General features: G+C 48.6%; 2 protein-coding genes across 6 annotated transcripts in view; both read right to left on the bottom strand.

Moving 5' to 3' along the window:
• The window catches only part of SRMS (src-related kinase lacking C-terminal regulatory tyrosine and N-terminal myristylation sites), a 7,030-nt gene extending 5,073 nt beyond the window's left edge, over positions 1-1,957 (bottom strand). Inside the window, exon 1 of one of the 2 annotated variants that reach the window (XM_015881699.3) lies at positions 1,320-1,957. In XM_015881699.3, coding sequence (XP_015737185.1) covers positions 1,320-1,675 — 356 coding nt within the window. In that variant the 5' untranslated portion in view covers positions 1,676-1,957. The remainder of the gene's footprint in view (positions 1-1,319) is intronic. The other variant, XM_085519701.1, reaches the window with a different exon arrangement.
• Positions 1,958-3,440: 1,483 nt separating this feature from the next.
• The window catches only part of LOC107323019 (peroxidasin homolog), a 38,047-nt gene continuing 17,761 nt past the window's right edge, over positions 3,441-23,726 (bottom strand). For 2 of the 4 annotated variants that reach the window (XM_015881701.3, XM_085519698.1), the window contains 18 exons: positions 22,740-22,811; positions 21,337-21,506; positions 19,921-20,038; positions 18,223-18,392; positions 17,501-17,773; positions 17,215-17,331; positions 15,737-15,895; positions 13,961-14,073; positions 13,016-13,172; positions 12,086-12,194; positions 11,175-11,332; positions 8,368-9,871; positions 7,728-7,862; positions 7,365-7,573; positions 7,098-7,212; positions 6,631-6,724; positions 6,055-6,172; positions 3,441-4,898 (listed from right to left, as the gene is read on the bottom strand). In XM_015881701.3, coding sequence (XP_015737187.1) covers positions 6,077-6,172; positions 6,631-6,724; positions 7,098-7,212; positions 7,365-7,573; positions 7,728-7,862; positions 8,368-9,871; positions 11,175-11,332; positions 12,086-12,194; positions 13,016-13,172; positions 13,961-14,073; positions 15,737-15,895; positions 17,215-17,331; positions 17,501-17,773; positions 18,223-18,392; positions 19,921-20,038; positions 21,337-21,506; positions 22,740-22,811 — 3,769 coding nt within the window. In that variant the 3' untranslated portion in view covers positions 3,441-4,898; positions 6,055-6,076. Of the gene's footprint in view, positions 4,899-6,054; positions 6,173-6,630; positions 6,725-7,062; positions 7,213-7,364; positions 7,574-7,727; positions 7,863-8,367; positions 9,872-11,174; positions 11,333-12,085; positions 12,195-13,015; positions 13,173-13,960; positions 14,074-15,736; positions 15,896-17,214; positions 17,332-17,500; positions 17,774-18,222; positions 18,393-19,920; positions 20,039-21,336; positions 21,507-22,739; positions 22,812-23,726 lie in introns of those variants that run through there. The other 2 variants (XR_014935790.1, XM_085519699.1) reach the window with 2 other exon arrangements.

The raw sequence follows: 23,726 nt of genomic DNA on the forward strand, positions 1-23,726 counted from the left end.
TGAGACCCCAAATGGATCCCCAGTTTGGGAGGTTCCCTCCCACATCTCTGTGCACTGCAGCTGCCCTTTGCTGCACCGGATGCGCTGCTATCAACAACGCTGAGCCATGAGGGAGTACCCAACCAAACCCTTCTTTCATGCACGAAATCTCCAGCAAGAAAAGGCAGGTTGGTGGTTGGGGCCCGACGCCTGTGTGACACACAGGAGCCTGGGGAAGAGGCAGCTTCCTTCCAGCTGGGATGTGCAAAGCCAAAGGTTTCATCATTAGCCAGGATTGCCAGCATCTGCTGTGTGGGAAATTAACCATGATGGGCTTACTGCAGCAAGGCAAATTAGCACCCAGCTGAGACCTGTGGCTCCGCATAGTCTGTGTGCTCCCAGCTCGCTTTGGCTGCCCCTTGGCACCTCTGCTCTCAGAACACATATAGATCCATAGACACAAACACACACTCCACATCAGCGAATGCAATGGGAACACTGCAGGGAGCCAAACCCACCAGGTATGTGCAGGTGTGGTCCAAAATCGAGCCAATTTGCCCCAAAGGTAAATTGTAGGCAGGGTGGGGAGTGAGGGTGGGGCTCTGGTTGCAATCTGTGCCCCTTTATCCCAGCTTGGAGGGGCTGCAGGAGCCCTGGGGGTGCACAGGGATCCCACACCCACCTACATCCTGCTCACTGACTCAGGGCCTCGTGCCAGGGAGCAATGATGTCTCAGGGCACTTTATCCAGCATGTCACAACTGGGTTGCCTTATGTAAGGATGAACCCAGGGTTTTCCTGTGTGAGGGAGGGCAGGGATGGTAACCCAGCTCCACACAGATGGGAGAGGCAACAGCAGGGAGGGGAATCTCCATCCTGGATGCACCAGAACAGTTTAGGCATGGCTTGGTCCTAATGAGCCCTGACAGCTCTCAACTCAAACACTTCTCTCTTTGCTCACAGGCTCTTTGGAGCTAACACAAGATGGACCTGGTGATTTCCCCAGCTCCATCCCTCCCCTCTGTCTCCCCTTAAAGGGAAAAGGAACCTAAGCAAGTAGGGACCTGTTTAGGTACATCGCTACACTATGGTCCAGCTGAGAATAGCAGGTCCTGTGCTGGAGTGATGCACACAGAAGGGGGACCAGCATCATTGTCCCCAGGCATTGCTCACCATACTGAAACCCTCCACCCCACTGCTATCAGCTCCCTCACAGGGATACCCAGGGGAAGGCAGAGCCCCAGCACAGCCCTCTGAAGGCTCCCATTGCCACACCATTGCAGGGTTGTGCTGCTGTAGGGCCACCCCACCGCCCCCCATACAGACAGGTTGGATACTTACGGCCGGTGAGCAGAGGTGCCCTGGCTGAGGTTGGCCACGTACGCAGCAGGGACGTAGCCTGTGGCTGGTTCCCCCAGCAGCCTCCTGGCTAAGACATAGTCCCCTTCTTCTCTGAGGACACGCAGTTTGTCCCCTGCGTTTACACTCAGTTCATCTGCACTGCGGGCCGTGAAAGCGTACAAAGCGATAAAGAGAGAAGACTTTGGGATGAAGGAAACGCAGCTGGGCTCCGAGTGCAGCGAAACAGAATCAGAACCAAAGTACCCCAGCGAGCAGCTATCCGGACTGGAGCGGGGCCACAGCTTATTCCAGAACGATGTCAAGAAGGTCAAACGCTTGCGGACAAACTGCTCCATCCCTGAAGGATGCGGTGCCTGGATGTCACCACGCTCCTATTCCCCAGCGCTTCCCAAAGTCACAACGAGGGGCGGGCGGGGAGCTCATGCCGTCGGTCCGGCACCGCAGCGCCCTGCAGTTCTCCGCCTCCTTCCCGACCCTGCACGAGTCTGGGAGCTCAATGCCACCAACTTCCTATTTCTGAAAGTGAAACCCGTTGGGCTGGTGGGGTGAGTGCTCGGGCGGGACGCGTCTCCGTGTAGGAGACCTGAGGGCACATCTGGAACAGCTGGAGCCGCCACGCCGGGCAGCGCAAGTAGGAGGAGAAAGGTTTTACCTTTAATTAGGATTTTAACGTGTGCTCTCACGCTCGTTTCCAGAATGCTGGTAAACACGGCTCGCTGCTCTTTAAGCAGCTCTTGTGATGAGTGGTGGGCTCTTGTTAATAGTCTTGGGCTCCCGTGTGTGGGAGGGCTTTATTTTCCCTTCTTTTTTTTTTTTTCCGGATGAAAATAGAATTAAAAGAACCTGGAGGAGGTCTGAAGTTTGGGCATTTGTTGGATGGATATTGCAGGGTTTGTAATGCCAGAACCCCGTGCCGTTGGGTCTGATGCTATGGCCTCCTGGCATCACCCTAATGAAGCAATTTGACTCTTCCCATTCATTTCTCTTCCTCATGGTGAGGGATCTCTAAGGAATTCACTTCCCAGTCCCTCAGAATCCAGCCTGTGCTCAAGGATAGGTCCCCCTGGATCAGCCCCAAGTGCCTCCATGCCCATCCCACATTGAGCCCTCATCCCCAGCAAGGGATGGAGATTCACATAGTGCACGTAGGACAGTGCACTCCTTCAGCTGTCTGCAAACCCACCCACCCCCAGCCACTCAGCAGCCCCCACATGGGTTTTGTCACTTAACTGTTCCATCTAATTAGTGGGAGGTCTGTGCCTGGCAGTGCTTGGCTATAGCAGCTCCCCCAGGAACTCTGCTCCCAGCCTTGAGCTTGTTATTTCAATCCTCCCCTGCTGTCATGGCTGGGGGGGGAGTTCATTTTGGGCTTGCAGATGGGTTTTCAAAGAGGTTCTCTAAGACAAATGAATGCATTAATTCACTGCAGTGGCCTCACCTTGCTGCACAGAGGGGATGTAGAAAAAAGCAAGTCTTCAGCAAAACATTCTTCACAAGATAGCACCTGGATCTATGGGCAACTCCTCCAGACCTTCCCCCACTCACAGCACACAGCTTGGCTGGTTGGGGGCATGCATTGATGTTTAATTTCCGCACACTCTTCCCACCTCAGCCCTAGGAGAAGAACGGAGGATGGAGCTCAGGGTTTGCAGCAGGTGGGGTGACAAGGCTGCACTGCATGTCATGCTCTGTGGGGAAGGAGATGCTCAGCTCGCTTATGCATTTAAAGAGATTATCTGATTAGATCAAGCACCAACCATTTATGTCTCGCTGCTTTGAATGGGGACTTGGTAAACTTGTGGTTTGCAGAAGGAGACTGGAGACTGATTTACCTTTGTTGACCTGTGCCAGATTAGATTCTCTGGTGGTACAAGCAAGAGACGAGTGCAGCTGATATAAAACACGCAAGGCTTTGGACCCTGATTTGCACCTAAATGAAAGAGTACTTCAACGTGACAAACATCCCCGAGGACTAAATGCTGCCTCTGAGCTTACCAGACAGTCAATAACACACACTCATCACTGCAGCCTCTGTCTGCACAGGACACGCACACACAGCTCGGAGTCCCACACCAGGAAAACAGCTGAGAAATCACAATCTTTTTTTCTCTCCTATCTTTTTTATTTTCCTATTAAGTTTCAGGAGCATCTCTGCTGCCTTGAATCCCTTTGGTACTATCACACACCTAAACAAAGAGGAGAAGACGAGGGAAAGCATGTTCATAAAAGATGTGGGTCCTTGCAATGGGGAAGGCAGGTGGGAAGACACAGGAAAAGTGTAAAAGATAAGGCACGGCTATCAAACAGATCAAGTATCTTCTCTCGGCCCCTGTGCTTGGCTTATGCAGATGGATTAAGAACCAATCTGCCCACAGATAAGCGGCTGTGGTGGATGCACAGAGACCTCAGTTCTAGCACCGCTAAAAAGCACCTCCAAAGAGCAAGGAAACCAGAAGACCTGCTCAGGAGAGCTGGTTGCACAGTCCTGGTTTAGTTGCAGAGCACCTAGGAGCAATAAACACAAGCAGCACTTCGCGTTCATCAGTGTGTCAAATACTGCACATCGTGTTCTCCAGTACTAATTGACAGAAACCAGCAGCTCCCCCTCACTAATGAGAGCACCCATTACATCTAATCATCAGAGGTTCTGTTCCAGGTCCTGTTAAATTTACACTCAAAACACGTCTTCCAGTGAAGAGCCATTGGGAATTTAAAAACAAAACACAACAAAAAAGGAAGGGAAACATAAATCCAATTAAAACCTCAGAAGGGCAGAACCCTGGAGAATGCAGCTTGTGTCGAGGAAAATGTTTTTCAGCACCAGGAATGCAATGGGAGGTCACTCATAGGGTTACAGCACTGAGGATGTGCCACCCGTGACCAGTCAGGTGGCAAAGCACGGCAGCAGGCAGCAGCACGGTGGGCTGCCACAGCCTGTCCTGAAGCACCCAAGCAGCTACAAGACTTCCCCAGGCTCCAGATCCTGCTCACTGCTGCTGGCATGGACCCAGCCCAGCCCACACGGTGCTTTCCAGGGCCCTCGGGTTCCTTTTGATTCTTGCTGTTAGCATTAGAATATCTCATGCTTGTTCCATTTTTCTTTTTTAAACCGCATACAGATTTTTCCAGACGTTTCCTTGAAGACAGTGCGTCTGAGAGAGAGGTTTTGTCTCATAATGAATTGCTTCAGTTGACATTTCAGACCAGGGGTCAGTAGACGATATCAGGGATGGATGGGAAGAGGAGAAAGGCACAACAGTGAATTCTAAGGCAGCTTCAATTATCCTCCATTTCTTGAGGGCTGTGGAAGGAGGTGGCATCTTGGAACCATCTAAGCAGGACAGGGTGGTGGCAAAGCTCATCCTCAGAGGCTGAAAAGGGCAGGAGCGGTGCAGGGGCTGCAGTGCAGGGCTCAATACAGGCAGAAGGACAGCTGTTCTGGGACAGGAGGTGGCACAGGAGGTGGCAGAGCATCGTGGGGGCTCATGGGTTGCTTGGAACCCTCAAAGAGTGGGTTGGACTGGCTGATGGAGAGCAAGAGTGCAGATCACCAGACACCTGGAACAGCACAGAAGAGAGAAAAACTTTGTGAGATGCAGAGACCACCATTTGTACCGTGCCTGAGGCATGTGTGATTGCAGCACAAGAACAGCAATAATCCTTTAAAACCACACAAGTGTATCTAGGAGACCCTGTAAGCCTCCTGCAGGGCTCTTCAAGGGCTAGAAAATGGCATGGTCAGTCTACAGGCTTCTCCTTTTGCTTTCCACAGAGATTATCAGCACAGATCAGCCTTGGCGTGCCCTCCCTATTAATCTAACATCCAGTGGACGCTTCTTCTAGCACAGACTGCCTGGCAGGGCAATGCTTCTGCATAACTCCTCTTGTCCACAAAGTAGTAATTTGCAACATGTAAAAACTATTAACCACCTCCTCCAGACTGGCAGGTTCCAGTGAGTTGTTCAAGGCTGCAGGGATATCCATGGAAGTGGCAGGAAGGGAACTCAGCCTGTGCTCACTGTGACCTTGAACACAGGGAACCAGAGGTCCTGCAGACTTCTGCCACTGCTGGCAGTGCTTACACTGACTTGAGAAATGCAACAGGCTTGCTCCCTTGGCTGGAGTCGAGCAAACATTGGATTGATGCTTTCAGCACAAAGGTGCATGGTGACTCAGTTGTCAAGGGGGAAATCTCCGTCAATATGTAAACAAATAATGGATTGCTCCATGTGTTGAGATGTCCTCGTTACCTTAAGGAGGAACCAGTCCATCTGCTCCGTCACTGCACTTTGTGCTATCTCTCCCCACAAAGGTCCTCTGGAGGCTGTTGGGTTTGGGGTTGTGGCATTAGGTGTTGCTAGAAGAAATCTATCCACGGTCCTTGGAGAATAAATCTCAGACACCTCACCCAGTCCACATAAGTCCTATACTTATGTCTTTCCCCATCTTTGCCAAACCAGTTCTTAAAAGACCTCCAGATATGGATATGCCACAAGGTCCCCAGACAACTCATTCCAGTGAGTCACTAATCATTACTGTTAGAAATGGTGTCTAACCTGCTGCATTTAAGCCTAAGCCTATTACCTCGTCCCAGTCATCACTGGATTGCTCCATTCCTTACTGCAAGTCTTTTCTGTATATGAAGGCTGTTCAGGTGTCCCTCCACAAGCACTGAGCCACCTACAGGACCCTAGCCCAGAACAAACACACTGACCTCATATGAGGAGGCAATATGGTCAACTTTTCCTCCATTTGTCCTCAGTCTTCTTTCCCTGTCCATATGTGCTGGTGTTCCCATGGTGCCACCTCAGCTGGCTCTCTAGTACGTGCACCTGGTAGGGATGAAAAGCAGATCTAAGTAAGCACTATTGGACAGAATCATAAAATCATTCGGGTTGCAAAAGACTTGCAAGATCCTCGAGTCCAACCATCAACCTGACTTACCAAGTCCTACCACTAAACCATGTCTTCTAGGGCCAGAGCTCTTTAACTTGTCCCAAAAGCAAGAAAAAAGTGCTAGCTCAAGTCACTTTCAGTCTCAAACTTGTGCTTTTCCCTGCAGCTCTCAAGGTCTGAGCTCAAAGAACTCAGTTTCCTCTCTTCTCCCAGCTCTTTATCTGCTGGTATCTCCCAGCTCTTTATCTGCTGGTAGTTTCCTGCAATCCTAGGCTACTCTGATCCAGTGGTTGCTCCTGGTTCTGGAGGGCACAGAAACTGCTCATAGCAAACAGCTGAGTCCTGCTCTCAGGCTGACTCCATGGAATATGAATATTGGGGCACACAGTTTTACCTGTTTCCGTAGGGAAGTGACTGCCTTCTCCAGTTCAGCCACAAGGGACTCGAGATTCTCTCTGGAAGAAGAGCTTGGAGAAGGCGCCTCATTGCTGGGGTGAGGGATGAAAAGGGAAAGGGATTACAGAAATGTTCACTTCCTGGATTAGAGAATGATTCTCCCTTATCCAACATCAGCCTCCAAATAACAAGATGGGTGCTGAAGGGCCCAGCTACTGATTTTGCCCACCAAAGGATGCCAGTCAAACAGCCACTCAACAGTACCCCTGATCTGCCCATGTAAAAGCAGAGTCCTGTTCTCTGCTAAAAAGTTGGAGAACTTTGATCAGGTTCAGTATTTATTTACTGAAACACTCCTGATTTCAGACGACTGTGCAAAATGCCAGCGTAAAAGGCAAGAATGGACTGAGTAGTTAAAAACTTCTCTTACACTTCAGAACAGAGGTTACAAGTGTTAATATCCACCTGGGGGAGGCAGGCTTGTGCTTGGCAGGGTTTTCCTCAGGGTAGCTGAATCCAGGAGACCTCTTGCTTCGGAACCGCTGAGAAAGAGCCCTGAATTGTCCACGTGTTTGGCAGTCTAGAGAGGGAAATAAAGAAGCATCAAGTCATTAAAGTTGGAAAAGAACCTGTAAGATCCCCAACCCGCTCCACCATGCCCACTGGCCATGTCTCTCCATGCCACATCTCCATACAGTTCTTGCGCTGTGCACAGCACAACCTCCTCCCTACCCTCGCAGCAGTCCTGCCAGAAGCGGAGATCCACAGCAGGGATCTCCTCGCAGCCCACCATGCCCTGTGGGTACGATGCCACACGGAAGACGTCCCTCTGGAGCTGCTGGATGTGGTCGCTGTTGTCACAGATGATACGAGCAAGGGATGTCTGTCTGAGCTGAGTCAGCTGTGCTGGCGTGAATACTCCTGGGTTCTCGTACCAAAATCTGCAGGGGGTTGTAATCGCAGCATGAGTAAGGAGAAGAAGATGGCAGAAGAATTCCTCTACATCTACATGGCAGCACCCAGACCCCCTTCCTTGCTCCTCATAGGGAGCACATCTCCCCAGACAGAATGCTGAGTTGGCTCTGATGACAATACCTATCTCCATCCCTCAGCTTTCTGAACTGTGTTGTTAACAGGCACATCAGCGTTGGTCCAACTCTGGTACCAGGGACAAGATCTTCCACCATCAGGGCTGGAAACAGGTCAATATTTTTGGTAGTTCCATATAAGCTGAAGGATAAATTGTATATATTTTAAAACAAACAAACAAAAAAACAACATTTAAAAACTATCAAAAAGTAAAGACAAAAATGTGATCCCATTTAGGGATGTGTATGACAGGAAGTAATCTAGAACATATTTCTAAGTTGGCGTTATCTAAAAGATAATGGGATAAAGGTCTGTCTTGGAAAGAGTAAGCTAATAGCAGCCAGTACATGCACTGCACTTTAGTCTCTCTGGAATATAGCTTTAAGGCTCAGTCTGCTCCCAGACTACACAACAGCAGAACCTGATGATACTTCACTCACAAACAGCCTCATCACTTGGAGAGACCTTATTTCTCTTACTCCATTCTCAAGCCACAGATACTAACATCCCAATACCTGTGGACAGCAATATCTGGTTATTCAATAGGAAGTTTATTCGATAGGAAGGTTATTTGATTGATGCTCTAGGAGGAGCAAAAGCTTTTCACTAGCTGATCTCCAAGGATTTTGACTCCAGGCTACAGTACCTCCTGAGCTTTTCCCTGATCTCCAAGTTCTTTATCTCATTTCTGAGGTCCTCAAACTCTTGTGCAGATGAGAGGTTGCAGAAGACCCTGAAGTCATTGTAAGGTGGGATGCCATGGTCTCGCCCTCTCTGGATATTGATAGCAGCCAAGTCCAGGGATACAGAGTGTGCCATGGAGAAGAGCTTCTCTGTCAGCTCCATGTTGAGGAGTTCCGAGGGGACCCGCATTTTCCCAGGAACCCCAAAGAGCCCACGGAGGAGTGGATCAATCCCACCCTCCTGCGTGATCCTGAAAGGGGAGAAGAAGGCCTTGTGCAGGGGGACGTGGCCCTGGCGGATGGGCTGGAAGGTTTCGTTCAGCCGGTACAGGATGGGGTTGATCAAAGTGTGCCCAAAGCGGAAGGCAGCAGTGGCGAAAGCGTTGAGAATCCCCGCATTGACGTTGGGGTCATAGCCTTTGTACTCACCCAGCATCTTCATCCCTGCTTCCCCAAGGATCTTAGGGAGCCAGTGGGCATAAGTGATGTGCTGCATCTGGGCACCCACGATCTTCCGCGCCTCGTGGTACAGGAGGTCCCCATCCCAATGGGGATTGAGGACAGACAGCTCAGCAGCAACACGGTTGTGCTCCCTGAACCACAGTGTGTGCATGGCCGTGAGCCCTAGCTGCTCATTGGCACGGTGATCTCCAGCCAGAAAGCATGGCACAGGACTCTCATTCTCGTCCCTCATACATTCAGTGGGAGGCCCCACAGCGAAGGGCAGGAGGTGCTTCCCTGAGCTGGGCACCATCCTCCCTCGCTTCAGCAACCCATTCTGGTTGCTCAAATCCCGCAGCTCACGTGATTCCTGCTCGGTGCTGCCATACACATTGGAAGCATCAATGTAAGAGGTCAAGTGATTGATCTGCTCTCTGGCATAGACAGAGTTCATCAGCAGGGAGGTCATCCCGCTGCCACACACGGGGCTGGAGCGCACAAAGAACATGCAGCGTCCATTCCTGACGCGTGGGTCGTTGGCAGGGATCATGACGGAGAAGCAGGGTGGGTCATTGCTGCATACCTGGCTGCAGGGCGCTCCATCTGAGAAACGGGACATGCTGATGGCTGCCACCGTCTGGTCCATGTCATGGTCCAGAAACTGGCCCCACTGCATGAGCATATGTGTGAACTGCTCATCTGGGGTGATGGTCTCAGTCCCGACCATAGCGGTGGAGACAAGCCGGGGTAAGGGAAGGGGCAGATCCCTGGCATCTTCTGCCAAGGAAAACCCCCGTGGGAGGTTAAATCCATTCTGGTAAGCAGGTTTGAGGAGCCTCTGGAAGGCAGTGAGAGAAGCTCCCCACATCGGGTGCTGCAGGTTGTTGCAGGAGCCATCGTGGGTCCTGTATTTCTTGTGGAAGCAGATATCAGAGCAGTTGGGTGTGCGGCGGTGAGCAGAACAGCCAGACAGGTTGGCAATCATGTTCAGGTAGTGAGGAGACACCAAATCGTTGTAACGATAACCTGCAAATGGAACCAACAGCGCAGTGTCAGAGCCAGTCACTGTGCCATCTGGATCCAATGTCAGGGTGCTGCTGGAAGCCTGCTTATGGGATTCTCAGGATGGGTATGGGAAGACCACATCTCCAAGCTATATGTGATTTACAGAATGTATGAAAGCATAAGATAATATCAGACCCTCTGAAAAGAAAAGGAAAAGCATTTAGCATGAACCATAAAGAGACGGAAATCAGAATTGCAGAGATTGGCAGACCAAACAGCAAGGTTCCCATTCTGCAGTCAGCAATGGGGTTATTACACATCTCTCTGTGTTACTGCTGCAACCCTGAGCATCACTGATCACCCAAACTCTACGTGACGAGCAGCAGGGAAGCTGTCGGTGACTTTGCGATGTGCTGAATAATGCTGAGGTGTATGCAGGAACAGGGAGAGGCTGGAAGGGCAACGAGCCCAGACCTGACCTGCAGCTTGCAGGAAGATTTCCTGCAGTCTGGAGTGGATCCAGCCAGGCATAAAGTATTTATAGGCCCAAACATATATGTCTGCTACATGATGACTAACACATATAGCTGGCAACGTGCAGCGAATGGGAATGTCCAAACACAAGGTGGCTACTGCAGGGCACTTGGATCTCTGCAGGGAGGTTTGGGCTGGATATCAGGAAATGGTTCTGCACCAGAGAGTGGTGGGTATGAAAGGTCCTCCAGGGCAGTAGTCACAGTCCTGAGCTGCCTGAGTTCAATGAGCATTTGTGTGGCCTTGTGCAGAGCCAGGGGTTGGACTCAATGATCCTTAGGGTGCCTTCTCAGGGTGTTCTACAATCCTATGATCTCTGGCCAGCAGCATGGTGGTGTTCCACTGCTGTGGTGTTTGATATCTTGTCCTAAGAAGAGGAATCTGAGCGGCCAGGACACGTGGGAGTTTGTAGCTAAAAGGTCAAAATGCTAAGAGACCACACATGGCAAAAATCAGCCCCTCTCTGGAGCTGTGGGAGTTAAATGGGTGAATGTTTATTAGGGTTAGAGTCTTTGTAGACAATCAGGAAATGTTTATCAGAACTGAACCACTCTCCTGAGCACTGAGCTGGTTCAGCAGCCACACAACCCTCTGGCTGTTGTGGCACCCATGAGATAGTCTTAGATAGAACTGCAACCCAGACAACACGTTTCTTACCATACCTATAATCGATGGAGACATTTTGGCACAATGTTACACAAGACTCTTTAAATGTTCTGCATGCCTACACGCTGTTATTTTAATTGAATTCTACCCACATGGTTAAGAAGGGAAAGAAAATCTCCCTTACCTGTGACATTCATATCCACAATCAAACCTTGCTGCACGTGCTCCTGAATCAGCTGCAAAGTCCTTTCAAAGATCTCACCCGCCCTGGCTGTTTCAATGGTGTAAGGATCCCGTGGGTAGCGGAAGAGGGCCAGCAGGTCGTTGGGTGTCTTGGGGCGTCTGTCCCAAGGAATCAGGAGAGATAGAAGGATATTAAAATAAACACACAGCGCTCAGAGCAATGGGACCCTGCAGAAATCAGGTTCTCAGCCTGCCTTGGTGCTTGACCCCAAAACCAGAGCACAAAAATGTGGCTTGCCCACATATTACGGATGATTAAAGACAGGATATTTTCCCCCCAGGAAAGTAAACATATTTAATTTTCTTGGTATCTGTGTGTTGGTTTTGTTTTGTTTCGTTTTCTGTAGCTATTTATTTTTCAGCCACCAAAACCCAGAGGTTTGGGGCTTTGTACGAACTGCTTATTGTTTCAATGAAAACCACATTCTGGAATGGAAGTGGAAGGGATTTTCACTCTCTTAGATGTCATTTTTCATTGAGGAAACTCTAAGAATTGTATCAGCATTTCTCTTCCCCTGCACTCACAAAACAACTATGCTGATCTATTTTTTACTGTGTACTGTCTCTGGAGCCAAGTCCAGTTAACAAAACGCACGCAGTAGATGGATGTAACATAAGAAGTGCTACTAATACACCAGTTTTTTCCAGGATCCCAACACCTTTCTGTTACGAAATTCTAACACATCCTTACACCTACATGGTACAGCTTCAACCTTCAATACCTTGGGCAATACAGTAGCTTTCATTTGCAGACTGTCAACGATAAAAGGGGATTTCATAAGGCTTCATTCAATGCCTCTTGTCTGCATCTCTCACACTGAGATGTGAGATCCTGGCCCTTGGAGCATTTACCTGCTGAATAGCTCAGTGCGTGTTGAATTGATGGCATGGTCCACACTGCTGATGGCTTCCCGCAGGGATGTGGCTACGAATGTGTCACCACTCCGACCGACATCCGTGGCTTTCCAAAGCAGAAAGAGAAAATAAATACCAGCTTTGGCTGGTGGTTAAACTGAAAAAAAAATGTGAACTGAAAATAATGCTTTTATTTCCCACAAAGGACATCTCTAAAATTCACGACGTTCACCTGAAGGCATCACTTATACGTTCCTTTTGCATTTGTGGGACACTTGCAATTCAACTCTAATTTAGCATCAGCACATCAGCACCACCATTGTAAAACAAAAAGGCTAATTTCAAGTAACAAAGAGATTTCAGATTATTTTCAGTTCTTTGCATACAGTCCCTGAAAGTGATATTAATTTCACCTAATAAGCTGCTCGATATTCCTGCTGGTAATTCCTACATGCTCCAGTAAAGGTCTCTACTCAAATCGTTAACCTCATTGTTCACCTTTGAATTTTTGCCCCTGATCAGTTCTTCCATCCCCTCTATGAAACACAATGCCACACTTGACCTCTGCTTTGACCAGCGGAGGAGTGCTGCTCTTCTTTATTCATCCCACTTTATCTAATGCACAGAGCAGTTGCTTGAAAAGCAGAGGCTTATTGCGCAGCCCCTGGGGACAGAGGGAATGTTTAAACCCCAGATTTGCAGTAACAGTGCTGCTCTCCCTCTCCCTCCCCGGTGTGTGAGATTGGGGTCAGATGTGGGAGCGTGCTGGCGCATGCTAAGAAGGTTCTCCCCCTCATGCTTGTAAGAAACCTGTCTGCACAGCTAAAGAAATAAGAAATAAAACTCTTATTCAAAGTGCAGCCACCAACACTACATAATCCTCGCTGGCATGAAGGCAAAAAGAAGAAGTAGGAGGAGGTACAGTACCGGTGATGGTGAGCTGCATGGCGCTGGAGGTGAAGCCAAAGGGGTTCCGTGCTATACACTCATATCTGCCTTGGTCAGCCACACCAAGATCCTGGATGGAGAGGGTCCCGTCCTGGCTCACGTGGAACTTGCCGCTCTCTGTGATCTGAATCCCCTCCTGCTTAAAAAGACAGAAACTGTGTAAGAGTGGGGAAAGCTCCCCTGCATCCCAGCCTTCGGCAAACTGCATGCGATGAGCCAATGTGGCCACCAGATGTTAGCACTGCTCTTCGAGAGAAAGCACAAAGCCATCCGAGGACAGCTGCTGCTGCTGCCTGGAGCCACTGCGAGGACATCGTGCTCAGCTCCTGACCCTGCTCTCCCTTTCGGCTGCAGTTTTTGCTGGCTCTGAGCTCTAATGCTTTCCTCTCTCCTTCTGCTCCACTGCTGGAAAGCTGCACGTCACCTGCCAGCAGATCTCCATAGGAGCAATGAGTCTCGAGCTATTTCCCCTATAATCTGTTGCATGCTTGACTGTGCTCGTAGCCAGGGACAGTCCTAGGTGTAGTGCTACGGCACAGCAGGAAAAATCCTGAAGAGACCCATCTAATAAGTTCTTCAAAAGAGCAGCCAGGCTGCAGAGTGACTGTAAAGGACCATGGCTTTGTCCCATCTAAACTATAGCCAACCAGCACCATCCAGTTCCAGCAGTGGGAACCCTGGAAAGAAGCAAAACTACTTAGGAAAAGAATAATCAGTTTGCAGTTTTCTCCAGGAATAGTCAGTCAAGCATCCCTAACATCCTGAAAGGTCACTGGCACAATGTTACTCCTTTGGAAAGAAGAGCATGAGAAAACAGGAAGGTGTGTTGCAAAGCTTTGAGCTTGAGAAAGAGCAATGTTCTTTTAAACTCTTAAAGAACACAAACGAGTTGAAATGTTGGTCTGGCAGCGCAGTGCTGCTCACCTTCACCCAGGTGATGGTGGGTCGTGGGTCCCCCTGGGCAGCGCAGGTGATTGCCACGTCCTGGCCTGTCTCTGCCACCACATCTTGTGGGGGGTGAAGGAACACAGGAATCACTGTGCAGCACAGGGGAGAGAGTCACAGTAAATGCATGAAGGAAAACAAATCCATGTGCAAAGCATCTCCCCACTGGGAAAATGGCTCTTTGTGCTGTTGCAAGAGCTCCCCCAACCGAATGCGTTCTCTGTCTCCCCACCACATCCTCCGTAATTTACATTCATTACTTTCTACTCTTGTGCATCTCTAGCTGAGGCAATTATAAGGGAACGTGCTGGCTTCTCTGTCATATAAAATCTTCCATTAAATGACTTTCCAGGAAAGATCATAGAATGGAAGATCATCCAGTTCCAACCCCCTGCTATGTACAGGGTTGCCAACCACCAGCCCAGGCTGCCCAGAGCCACATCCAGCCTGGCCTTGAATGCCTGCAGGGATGGGGCATCCACAGCCTCCTTGGGCAACCTGTTCCAGTGCATCACCACCCTCTGTGTGAAAAAAATTCCTCCTAATATCCAACCTAAACCTCCCCTGTCTCAGTTTAAAGCCATTCCCCCTCGTCTTATCACTGTCCACCCTCGTAAACAGCCATTCCCCCTCCTGTTTATACACTCCCTTCAAGTATTGGAACTAATATTTGGAAATATGAGCTAAACAAGCCCAGTTCCCTCAACTTTTCTGCATAGGAGAGATGCAGTAGCTGAAGTGATAATTATGAATTGATTCAGGAGTTACCAGATGAAGCTGTCTGGGAAGTACTGGGTCACATCAAGTCATTCTATTGATCTTTCTGCTTTTACAATATTCTGTGAGCTCTTTTCTTCAAGCACTACTAATTTCATGCTTCCACTTCCCTTCCACCCAGCCTACCATTAGTAAAACTCTGTCAAGTCTGTGAAAGAGCAGGAACGTTTGCTCATGCAGGAAGATTATTTATATGGGAATGAAAATCAAAACACATTCCTGTGAGGCTTGTGTTTTTACAAAGGCTTGATATTCAAGAACACCTAAATTTAGGTTGAACCTATGACCTTGTAAGCTAATGCTTCAAGATAAGTGCCCCCGGAGCCAGAGTTATGCTTTGGTGAGGGGAAATCGGGTGTTTTTCTTGAGAACTTTTAAATATGAAAAAAAAAACAAAGTAAAAAATGAATCTCACAATTTGTTCTATAGGAAGGCCCAAATTCAATAAACAAATAAATATGACGAGGGATTTAATTAATACAACTTGTAAATCTCCCAACAAAAGCCTTCCGTTTCCTTTCCTTTACCAAAATCACTTTCTTAGTAACAGCTTCGAACACACTGAATGGCCTCATGTCTCACCCAAACTTGTTGGATATCAGAGCTCATCTGATGGGCATTAAGAGTACAAGACCACCCCTTGGTCACAGAGCCCTGCCTGGTGTCTGTGGGGTGCATACAAGCCCTTCCCCCAATCACTGCCCACCCCAGATGATTTCATTCCCACGGTTATACTCTTTCTTGACAGCTCAATAAATTTCCAAGGAAGGAAAATCAAAGCAGCTCCTTCCAACTCACAAATCTTGGCATTCTGCAAACTTCAAGTTTCCCACCAACCGATAGAGCTCTGGTGACCAGACTTCTGCACCCTGGCAAAAGCAAAATCCCATCCCACAGTTCCCCGATTGCCTTATTCACCATGACATCAATGTAATGAGAGCCATTTGTCAGCCTGAGTTTCCCACCACCCCAGCTTACCCCGTGGGGTCACGGCCAGCTGCACAGGCAGGGTCCTCACACCAATGGCACTGATGGCGTGGCACTCATACTGCCCTTGGTCGTGCAGGGCCACCCTCATCACTCGCAGGGTCCCTGTGGAGAGGATGCTGTGCCTCCGGTCGCTTGGCAGCGGTCCCCCTGCTCCAACAAACAGCTCAATTTGTTAATCAACTCTCAGGTTTCTCCACCCATCACTGGTGTTTCTACAAGTTCAACACTTCTCTTTGTCCCTAGCATACCATCAGCCACCCTGAAATATAGGACAGATGCTGCTCTTCCCATGCCCAGGAAGATGACGGAGTTGTCTTGTCTAAACAGTGGGAAGATGGCATGTTTTTAGTTCCCTTATAAGCCTTTACTTAGTGAAAACTGCAGGCTCGCTGGTACCTGATGGATAGCAACTCTGTGGTCAATATTCGCCTTCTTCCAGATAAGGGCTTTATTTATATCAAAGACCACGAGGAATGTGAACCCTCCCTACACTGTCAGAAGTGAATCCGAGGATGAGTTGTGCTCCACCCCATCTTGTCCTCTTGTCCTGGCTATAACACATGAAAGCTCTACAAAGCTTGGTTAATTGCTGCATTGCCAAATGACCTTGCAAATCTGGTTACAAAACTGCCTTCTTAATCTTACTTCTTGCCACTGAGGCCTTTCCACATCTCTACCAGAGATCTGAGTTAAAGGAGTTCGAGCACGTGGTAGAGAATTTCAGCTGGTCCTTCTTAACCCCGTGTCAGTGCTATTGCTGTGGAAGCTGGAATACAATAGCCATGAATCCTCCACAGCACTAAACCATTAATTATGGCTTGTGAAGCATAAGGAAAAGTTGGAGGGCCTCTGGGCCAAGCATTATTGGCTTCTGTCCCAGAAAGTGTTAGATGGGATCAGTCTGGTGGAGCCAGCGCTAACAATCATCCGAGACTTTAAAAGCTCACCACCACCTGTTGGCCCAAAGTGCTTTTTCCTAAGCTAAAAGAAACCTCAGAGCTGTGTCAGCAGTGACCAGCATTCTCCTGCTATGTGCTTGTCAAGAGAAGCAATGACAATGGCAATGACAGAAACTCTGCCCTTCCAAAGGAGGCAGAAGCCTCGGCAGGGGGATGTTCAAGGCTTTCTGTCGGTTTCGTGCTGATGAAAAATAGCACACTCCTTCCTTTCACCATGAGAACTTAAGAGAATATGCTCTCACAGAATGGCTTCAGTTGGAAAGGACCTTAAAGATCATCTAGTTCCAATCCCCCCGCTGTGGGCAGGTTACTTCCCATCAGGTCAGGCTGCCCAGGGCCCTATCCATCCTGGTCTTGAACATCTCCAGGTATGGGGCATCCATGGCTTTTCTGGGCAGCCTTCCTCAGTGCTTCACATTATCTTTGGTGATCTACAACACAGCTTTTCTCACCTGTACCCTGTGGATGGTGGCAAAGAGAGAAAACCCAAGTCAAGTGAGGCCGTACCTGCTCTCGTCCAGGCAATCACAGGTGGGGGGTGACCCTCAGCAGAGCATGGGAAATCCACACTTTGTCCCTCAGTTACTGTCTGATCAGTGGGGATGACAAGAAACCTGGGAGAATCTGGAAGGGAAAGCAGCAACTGATCAGCAGGCAAAAAAAACATCACAGCACAAGTTCAGATTAATTCTCGGATCACGGGTGCATGAAAATTAACTACTCTTGATGCACAGGGATTAAACACACACTGAACACATCACCCCAGAAATGGCACCAGCCTGGGGCTCCCCACCTTGCACTATGATCCTCGCTGTTGCCTGGATGGATCCCTCAGTGTTGCTGGCATTACAGTTGTACTGCCCTTGGTCTGAGAAGGTGACATTCTGGATGAAGAGTCCTCCAGAGCTGGTGATAGCGAAGCGGGGATCCTGCGGTAAAGGAGAGCCTGTGCCAAGTGTCCAGCTGATGCGAGGGTGGGGGTGCCCAGAGACCCCGCACTCCAAGGTGACGCTTTCCCCAACCAGCACTTCAGTGTTTTGCGGCTGGATCACAAAAGTGGGCTTGGCTGGAAGGAAACGAGTGCTTCAGAAACCAGGAGCCCTGCTGCCTGCTTGCTTATGGACAGAAATTGCTCAGACTCTTCATGCAGCCCAGCTAGTGTCCATCTAGCTCTTCCCATGACCTCCAAACCCTCAGCAATGCCCCCAGCCCCTCCTCCTTTACACAATCTCCCTGTGCCCTGATGCTGATATATCCCCAGCCCTGTGTCCCTACCACCCTTTAGAATTCTTCACAGCCATTAAATTCCCTCCCTAACCCCAAATCACCTCCAACCTCCCAATTTCCAACTGCCACGAACGAACCACCCCATTGATGGCACTAACTATTAGCCACTCAATTCCCCAGCACACCAAGAACCACTTGGTACATATTAAGTAAGGATTTAATGATCAGCTCCGCTTCCAGCCCCAACCACGCTCCCAAGTCATCAAGGAGTACTCAAGGCTCAATTACATGGGGTGCCAAAATAGCGCAGAACAACTTCTTGGGTCTTGACCTCCCCAGCGATGTTCTTGGCCATGCACTGGTAGACGCCTTTGTCTGACTCCTTGGTATTCTGGATCATCAGGGTGCCATCTTGCAGCAGATTCAAGCGGTTGTCATCTTTCATGTCAATCTTATTACTGAAAAACAGCCAGAAACAGGCAAAGTTGGAAGAGGGAAAGCCGAAGTGTTCTTCCCACAAGCTGCTGGGGGGCTTTGCATGCATTAGATTAAATTGCCATTCCTTGACAGTGCTTTGAGACTTCATGACATTTATAGCAAGGGTTATGATTTAGAGCGCTAAACTCCAGCTCTGATTTACTCCCAGGATGGGATGAGCTATTTCCTCTCTCACTGCTGACTACATGCGACATTTAGAGCCCATCAGGAGAGCATACTGTTCCTATGCAATAGCATCATTGCTATTGCCATGCATCTGAGTACAGAAAGCTTGCTCCTATTATTTACTAAATGTAAATACAAAAACAAATGCTTATTGTTATTGTGTGCAGCCATTTCTATTTGAATGGGCCCAAAAGTCTTAGAAGAGACAAAAACCTCTGAGAAAGACACCATGGGACTGGGACCCCACCATAGCCTGGATTCCAGCCTGGGATGTAAGAGCTGTGAAGCATCTTCCCTCTTTCTGCAATGGCTCCAGTCCCCAGAGCCCAGCCTACAGCAGCAGGTCCCACTGCAACACCCCATTTGTCCCAGCATGAAGGAATCCTGGATGGCTGTGAATGATTGAGAAGGGAGAGAGGACCCTAACTCCCACCAGGACAAAGGCCAAATCCACTATGCAAACTAACATGCTTGTCAGGCATTTATTTAATCCCCCTGATATCTCCTCACTGTAGTCATACCTCATTTGTTGAACATTTATTATCATTACCCCTCTTACATTGCTATCTTTGGGATCCTGCCAGCATTTCCCCAACAAAATCTTCCTTTCAGGGGGACTTAACTCAGACGTAAACTTTTGCTCTGTGCTGAAACTTCGCCTAGAAGGGAGTTAACTGAAGGAGCTCACATTGATCATTGTTATTAATATCCAGCCTCTATTCAGACTCCCCCAGACAAGGAGCTCGTAAAGCAGCTCAGGAACTTTACTTCCTCAGTGGGTAACTGCTTGAGCACAGAATATTCTATTGTGCAGCACTGCTGTGGCATCTAGCATAGCCACAAAGCTTTTCAACGTTTATGTATTGAACACTCATCTATACACTGCTCTGCAAGGTCTGTCTCTCAGTGGAGCACAGTGATTTTCCCCTTGATTGAAAAGCCCAATCCCAGCACACTGGGCCTTCAGTGAGAAAAAACCCCAGATACAAGAAGCATTTTAGCAGTTAATAAATGGCAAATACGGTGGCTGAGAGCAACAGGAAATACTGTTTTTTCTGATCAGAAGACAATTGCTTTCAGCCTGCAGAGCATGTTTACTCTTGGAATCCACTTCAGCACACATGAAACATTTTAAATACAGATAACTTGGATTACATGGTCATCAGAGAATACCATTAAAAGGAGGTAAATGCAATCCATGGAGTATCCATTTCTGTATCTTTAACTTTGTGTGAAACAGCCTTTGTAATCACAGCAGTCACTGGACAGTTCAGTGCTTGGTACGAACCTTTGCTACCCCAGGGCTCTTTGTATGGCACTTACTTGTTGTGGAGCCAAATAATGGCAGGCTTTGGGTTGCCTTCTGCCCTGCACGTGAAATAAACCGTGTTTCCCAAGAGGACATCGACGTCATGGGGCTCCGAGGTGATGCGAGGCCTCTCTGCATTTTAACACAAAAAGACCATTTTAACACAACCCTGGAGCACAAAACCACCTCCAGTTCAACCCCAGCAGAGCACACCAGCAGTGAACCCAACACCCCTTACAGCACCAGCACAACAAACAACACCTCAAACCCAAGTGCCCTCAAGGATTGGTGTGGCCATTCTGATTGCCAGTGGCTGCCTCCTGCTCAGCCCAGGCACACAGGGCACAAAAACTCCCTGTACGCTGCTTATCAAGTGCTGGCCCCCGGCTCCCCCAAACAAAGAGTTGGTGGCACCCTCACATGGGTTGTTTTCATGCCCTTGGCAGCCCACTGCTCTCAGCGACCGCTGGCTCCATCTGAACAGTGCCAGCTCTCTGCAAACCACACCACTTCCCTTTTAATAGAATTTCATTCATTATGTCCTTGAATAGGGCCAACCCTATTCAGCTGAGGTTTTCACTACATGCTTCATTTTAAGATGTACTCACGCATTGAGAAAGCCAAACACATTGGAGGGGTGTGCTATAATAGAACAAATAGGCACACCGTCTAAAGCACTTGATCTTGTTTCAACAGAATACTTACTAATCTCTATGCTGACCAGTAATCCAGTGAAAACAGCTGGATTACTTGTAAGATTAAGAGAGAACCTGCCACCATGCTCAGTGAAAGGACTGTGCCTTTATTCCTCAGCCTACAAGTTGGTGCCCAACCTCCAGGATGCCGTTGAAGCGCCATGACACAAAATGCTGACCCAGTGCAAATCTGCACAGCCAGCTGACATCTGCTAAGAAGTGATGGGTCAGCTTCATGCCAGCAGGCTCCATCCTGACTCAGAAATCAGCTCTCTGCATCGTTAGGGCTTTATGCTGCATTATGCATCATTTGTCTTCCCCAGCTGGCGCAACACCAGGGTAACAGCGTAATGCCAGCAAAATGTTCCCACCACAGGTGCTCTGGCTAATTTGACAGACATTCCACTGTGAGCCCATGCCTAGAGCAGGACTAATTTCCAATAGTGGCAGGAATGGCTCATGGTGCAGCACAGCTCATGGCAGCAGTTCTGTGCCAGCTGCGGTCTCCAATCCCTTTCTGTTCCTTCCATGAGGTCGCAGGCCCATTTGTGTCAATTCAACTCAGTGCAGGGCTGTGCTTGTTTCTGATACAAGGATGTTGTTGGCCTTCTTGGCCACCTGGGCACATTGCTGGCTCACTGACAACTTGCTACCCAGCATCAGATCCAGATGGACAAAGCAGTTCCAATCCCAGAGCCCATCCCTGGGGCCATGGGGTTTTTATATCCCACTCACCACAGTTGAACTCCTGGGCAGTCAGGGTGACGATGGAGCGGCCGTGCAGCTCCCGTGGGGCCTCGCAGGTGGCTGCAGTTTGGATGCTGCCCAGCTCAGCGTATTTCTGTAGCAGCTCAGCCAGCCACAGCAGGTCGCAGTCGCAGAGCAGTGCATTGGAATCCAGCCTCCTGCAAGAGCAGGGGAAGGCACATCAGCCCCCAGCCTCCCAGTTGCCCACTCTGCCTGGCATTTGATCACATCCCAGAAGAGAATATGAGATAGTTAATCAGCAAAAACACCTCGATGAATTCAGAGTGCACGGGATCAATCTTATCCTAGAGGTTGCAGCATTTCTGCACCACAATAAGAACTTTTATTGCTGCAGCACATGTCAAATAGGAGCACTGGTGACCTCCAGCTGCACCCATGCCTTTCCTCCCACTGACCTCATTACGACGTGCAGGGCTACGTGCGAGGATAGGGAGACTGCTGGGGGATTAGCTTGTGTCTCCTTCCCCACAGACAGTTTTATAGTAGATGGGTCTTAGCCATATAAATACGTGGGGGAAAGGCCTAATGTTTTAATGGACAAACATCTGATTAAGTGAGATTTCACACAAGGCCACAAAAGGGCTTTTTATAGACACTACATCTTTTTCCTCTGACACACGCAGACAACATTTCATGAGCTGTTTCTCTGTTCAAAAACCATGAAGCATTTTACCTGCTTGCAGAACTCACAGAGGGCTGTGATGAGATAGTGGGAAGCACATTATTATCTTGCAGTTTAAAATCATGGTAAAACACCAAAACCCTTTGTGTTCCTTGTTGCTTCATTCCCCCTCCCAAAGCAAAGCATCTCAGAACTTATTTCCACAGATCACGAAAGGCAAACAAATCTAAGTACTAAGGGTTATAAGCAATCAAAATGCAAGATTAAGAGACTGTCAGGTTACATGGAAATAACACAGCAGGGCTTTTCTTCATGGGATGGGAACCAAGCACTGCAGCACCCCTCTGAGCACATTTTTTTTTTCCCTTCCATGTTAGGACACTGATCTGAAGACATGACTGAGATCCCACATGTGGCCTGGACATCCCACGTCTCTGCAGGGTGTTTTATGGGATCAGAGCACGTAGGGTAGCAACGGTTTGAGATGACTTTCCAGGAATGCTCATTCCTGGGGCATTAGTGAACTGTAAGAAGATTAGTGCTAGACTTTAATTAGACACCAGTGTGAAGTAACTATTAACTGGTTAAATCAGCTCTTGCGTCCAACCAAAACTGTTTTATAAACTTAACAGTGGCCTTAGAAGTGCAACAACTGAGAGCTTTGCCAACCAGGCACATTTTTGCTCAGGTCCTGGCCATCTGATCAAAGATAAACAAATGCTCTTTGCAGGCAATGTTTTTCACTTACAGTCGTTTGAGGGATTCCAGTTGAGAGAATGTCCCTGGATGAATCCTGGAAATTTTGTTGTTGTGCAAGAATCTGCAATAGAAGAACCCATGCCAAAACATTATTCAGTATTTGCACTGCAGATGGTAACATCCCGGGTCAAAACTCAGCTTAAGTACAAAGGCTGCTCACCAAGATGGAGCTCGCTTTTTTACATGTACTGTGTTTGCTTCCATGAGCTACACAGATTTGGTTTGTTTGTGGGTGCAATGCAGCACTCCAAAGCAGAGAGCGGGTGTGTACTGGAAATGGTGACTCAAGGCACGATGTAATGGATTGAAACTGGAATCTTCAAGTGAATCTGCTTCGTGCTCTGCAAAGGGAGGAGAAAGGGCACAAAATCCCTGTGGATCGGACCCGCTCAGTGATTTCTGCAGCTGGGTCAGCTTTGGTTTAAAAGAGACCTTCTTCTCCCCCTGTGCAAGACATGAAAACTGTATGGGGCAGCCACTGGAGTTAGGCTCAAGCAGCATCAGACAACCCCCAAACTCAGTGTTACTAAGCCAACTCCATGAGCAGATCCAATTCAAGCTTTCCAGTTAGAAAAGAAACCCCACAGACTGCACTGAAACACAGCAGAGACAACCAAGAAGGAACAATTAGGCCTCCTTAAAGGAGAAAATTTAGTCATTCATTTACGTCTAATATACACAAAAGACCATCTATGAAAGGTAAGAATTCATTGGAGTAGATGGTGGAACAGAAGAACAGGAAAGCAGTGTGCTTGCACATAACTGTGTGCACATTTACAAGCACATTCAGCCTAGTTGCCCGACTTGGATGCTGACAAACCTTGCTCTGAAATTTAAATCCAGAATTCCTGTTGGATCAAACACAGAGGCTGAGATCAGCCATGACAGACTGATCCAGGTCTGACTTCTCCTGAGGGTGTTTGGATCCCCCAGCTTTGTTTCCCCATCACGCAGGGATTTAAAGCATGTTTGCATG

Source organism: Coturnix japonica, chromosome 19, assembly GCF_054131305.1.
Source record: "Coturnix japonica strain WE chromosome 19, WE-NBRP24, whole genome shotgun sequence".
NCBI lineage: Eukaryota > Metazoa > Chordata > Aves > Galliformes > Phasianidae > Coturnix > Coturnix japonica.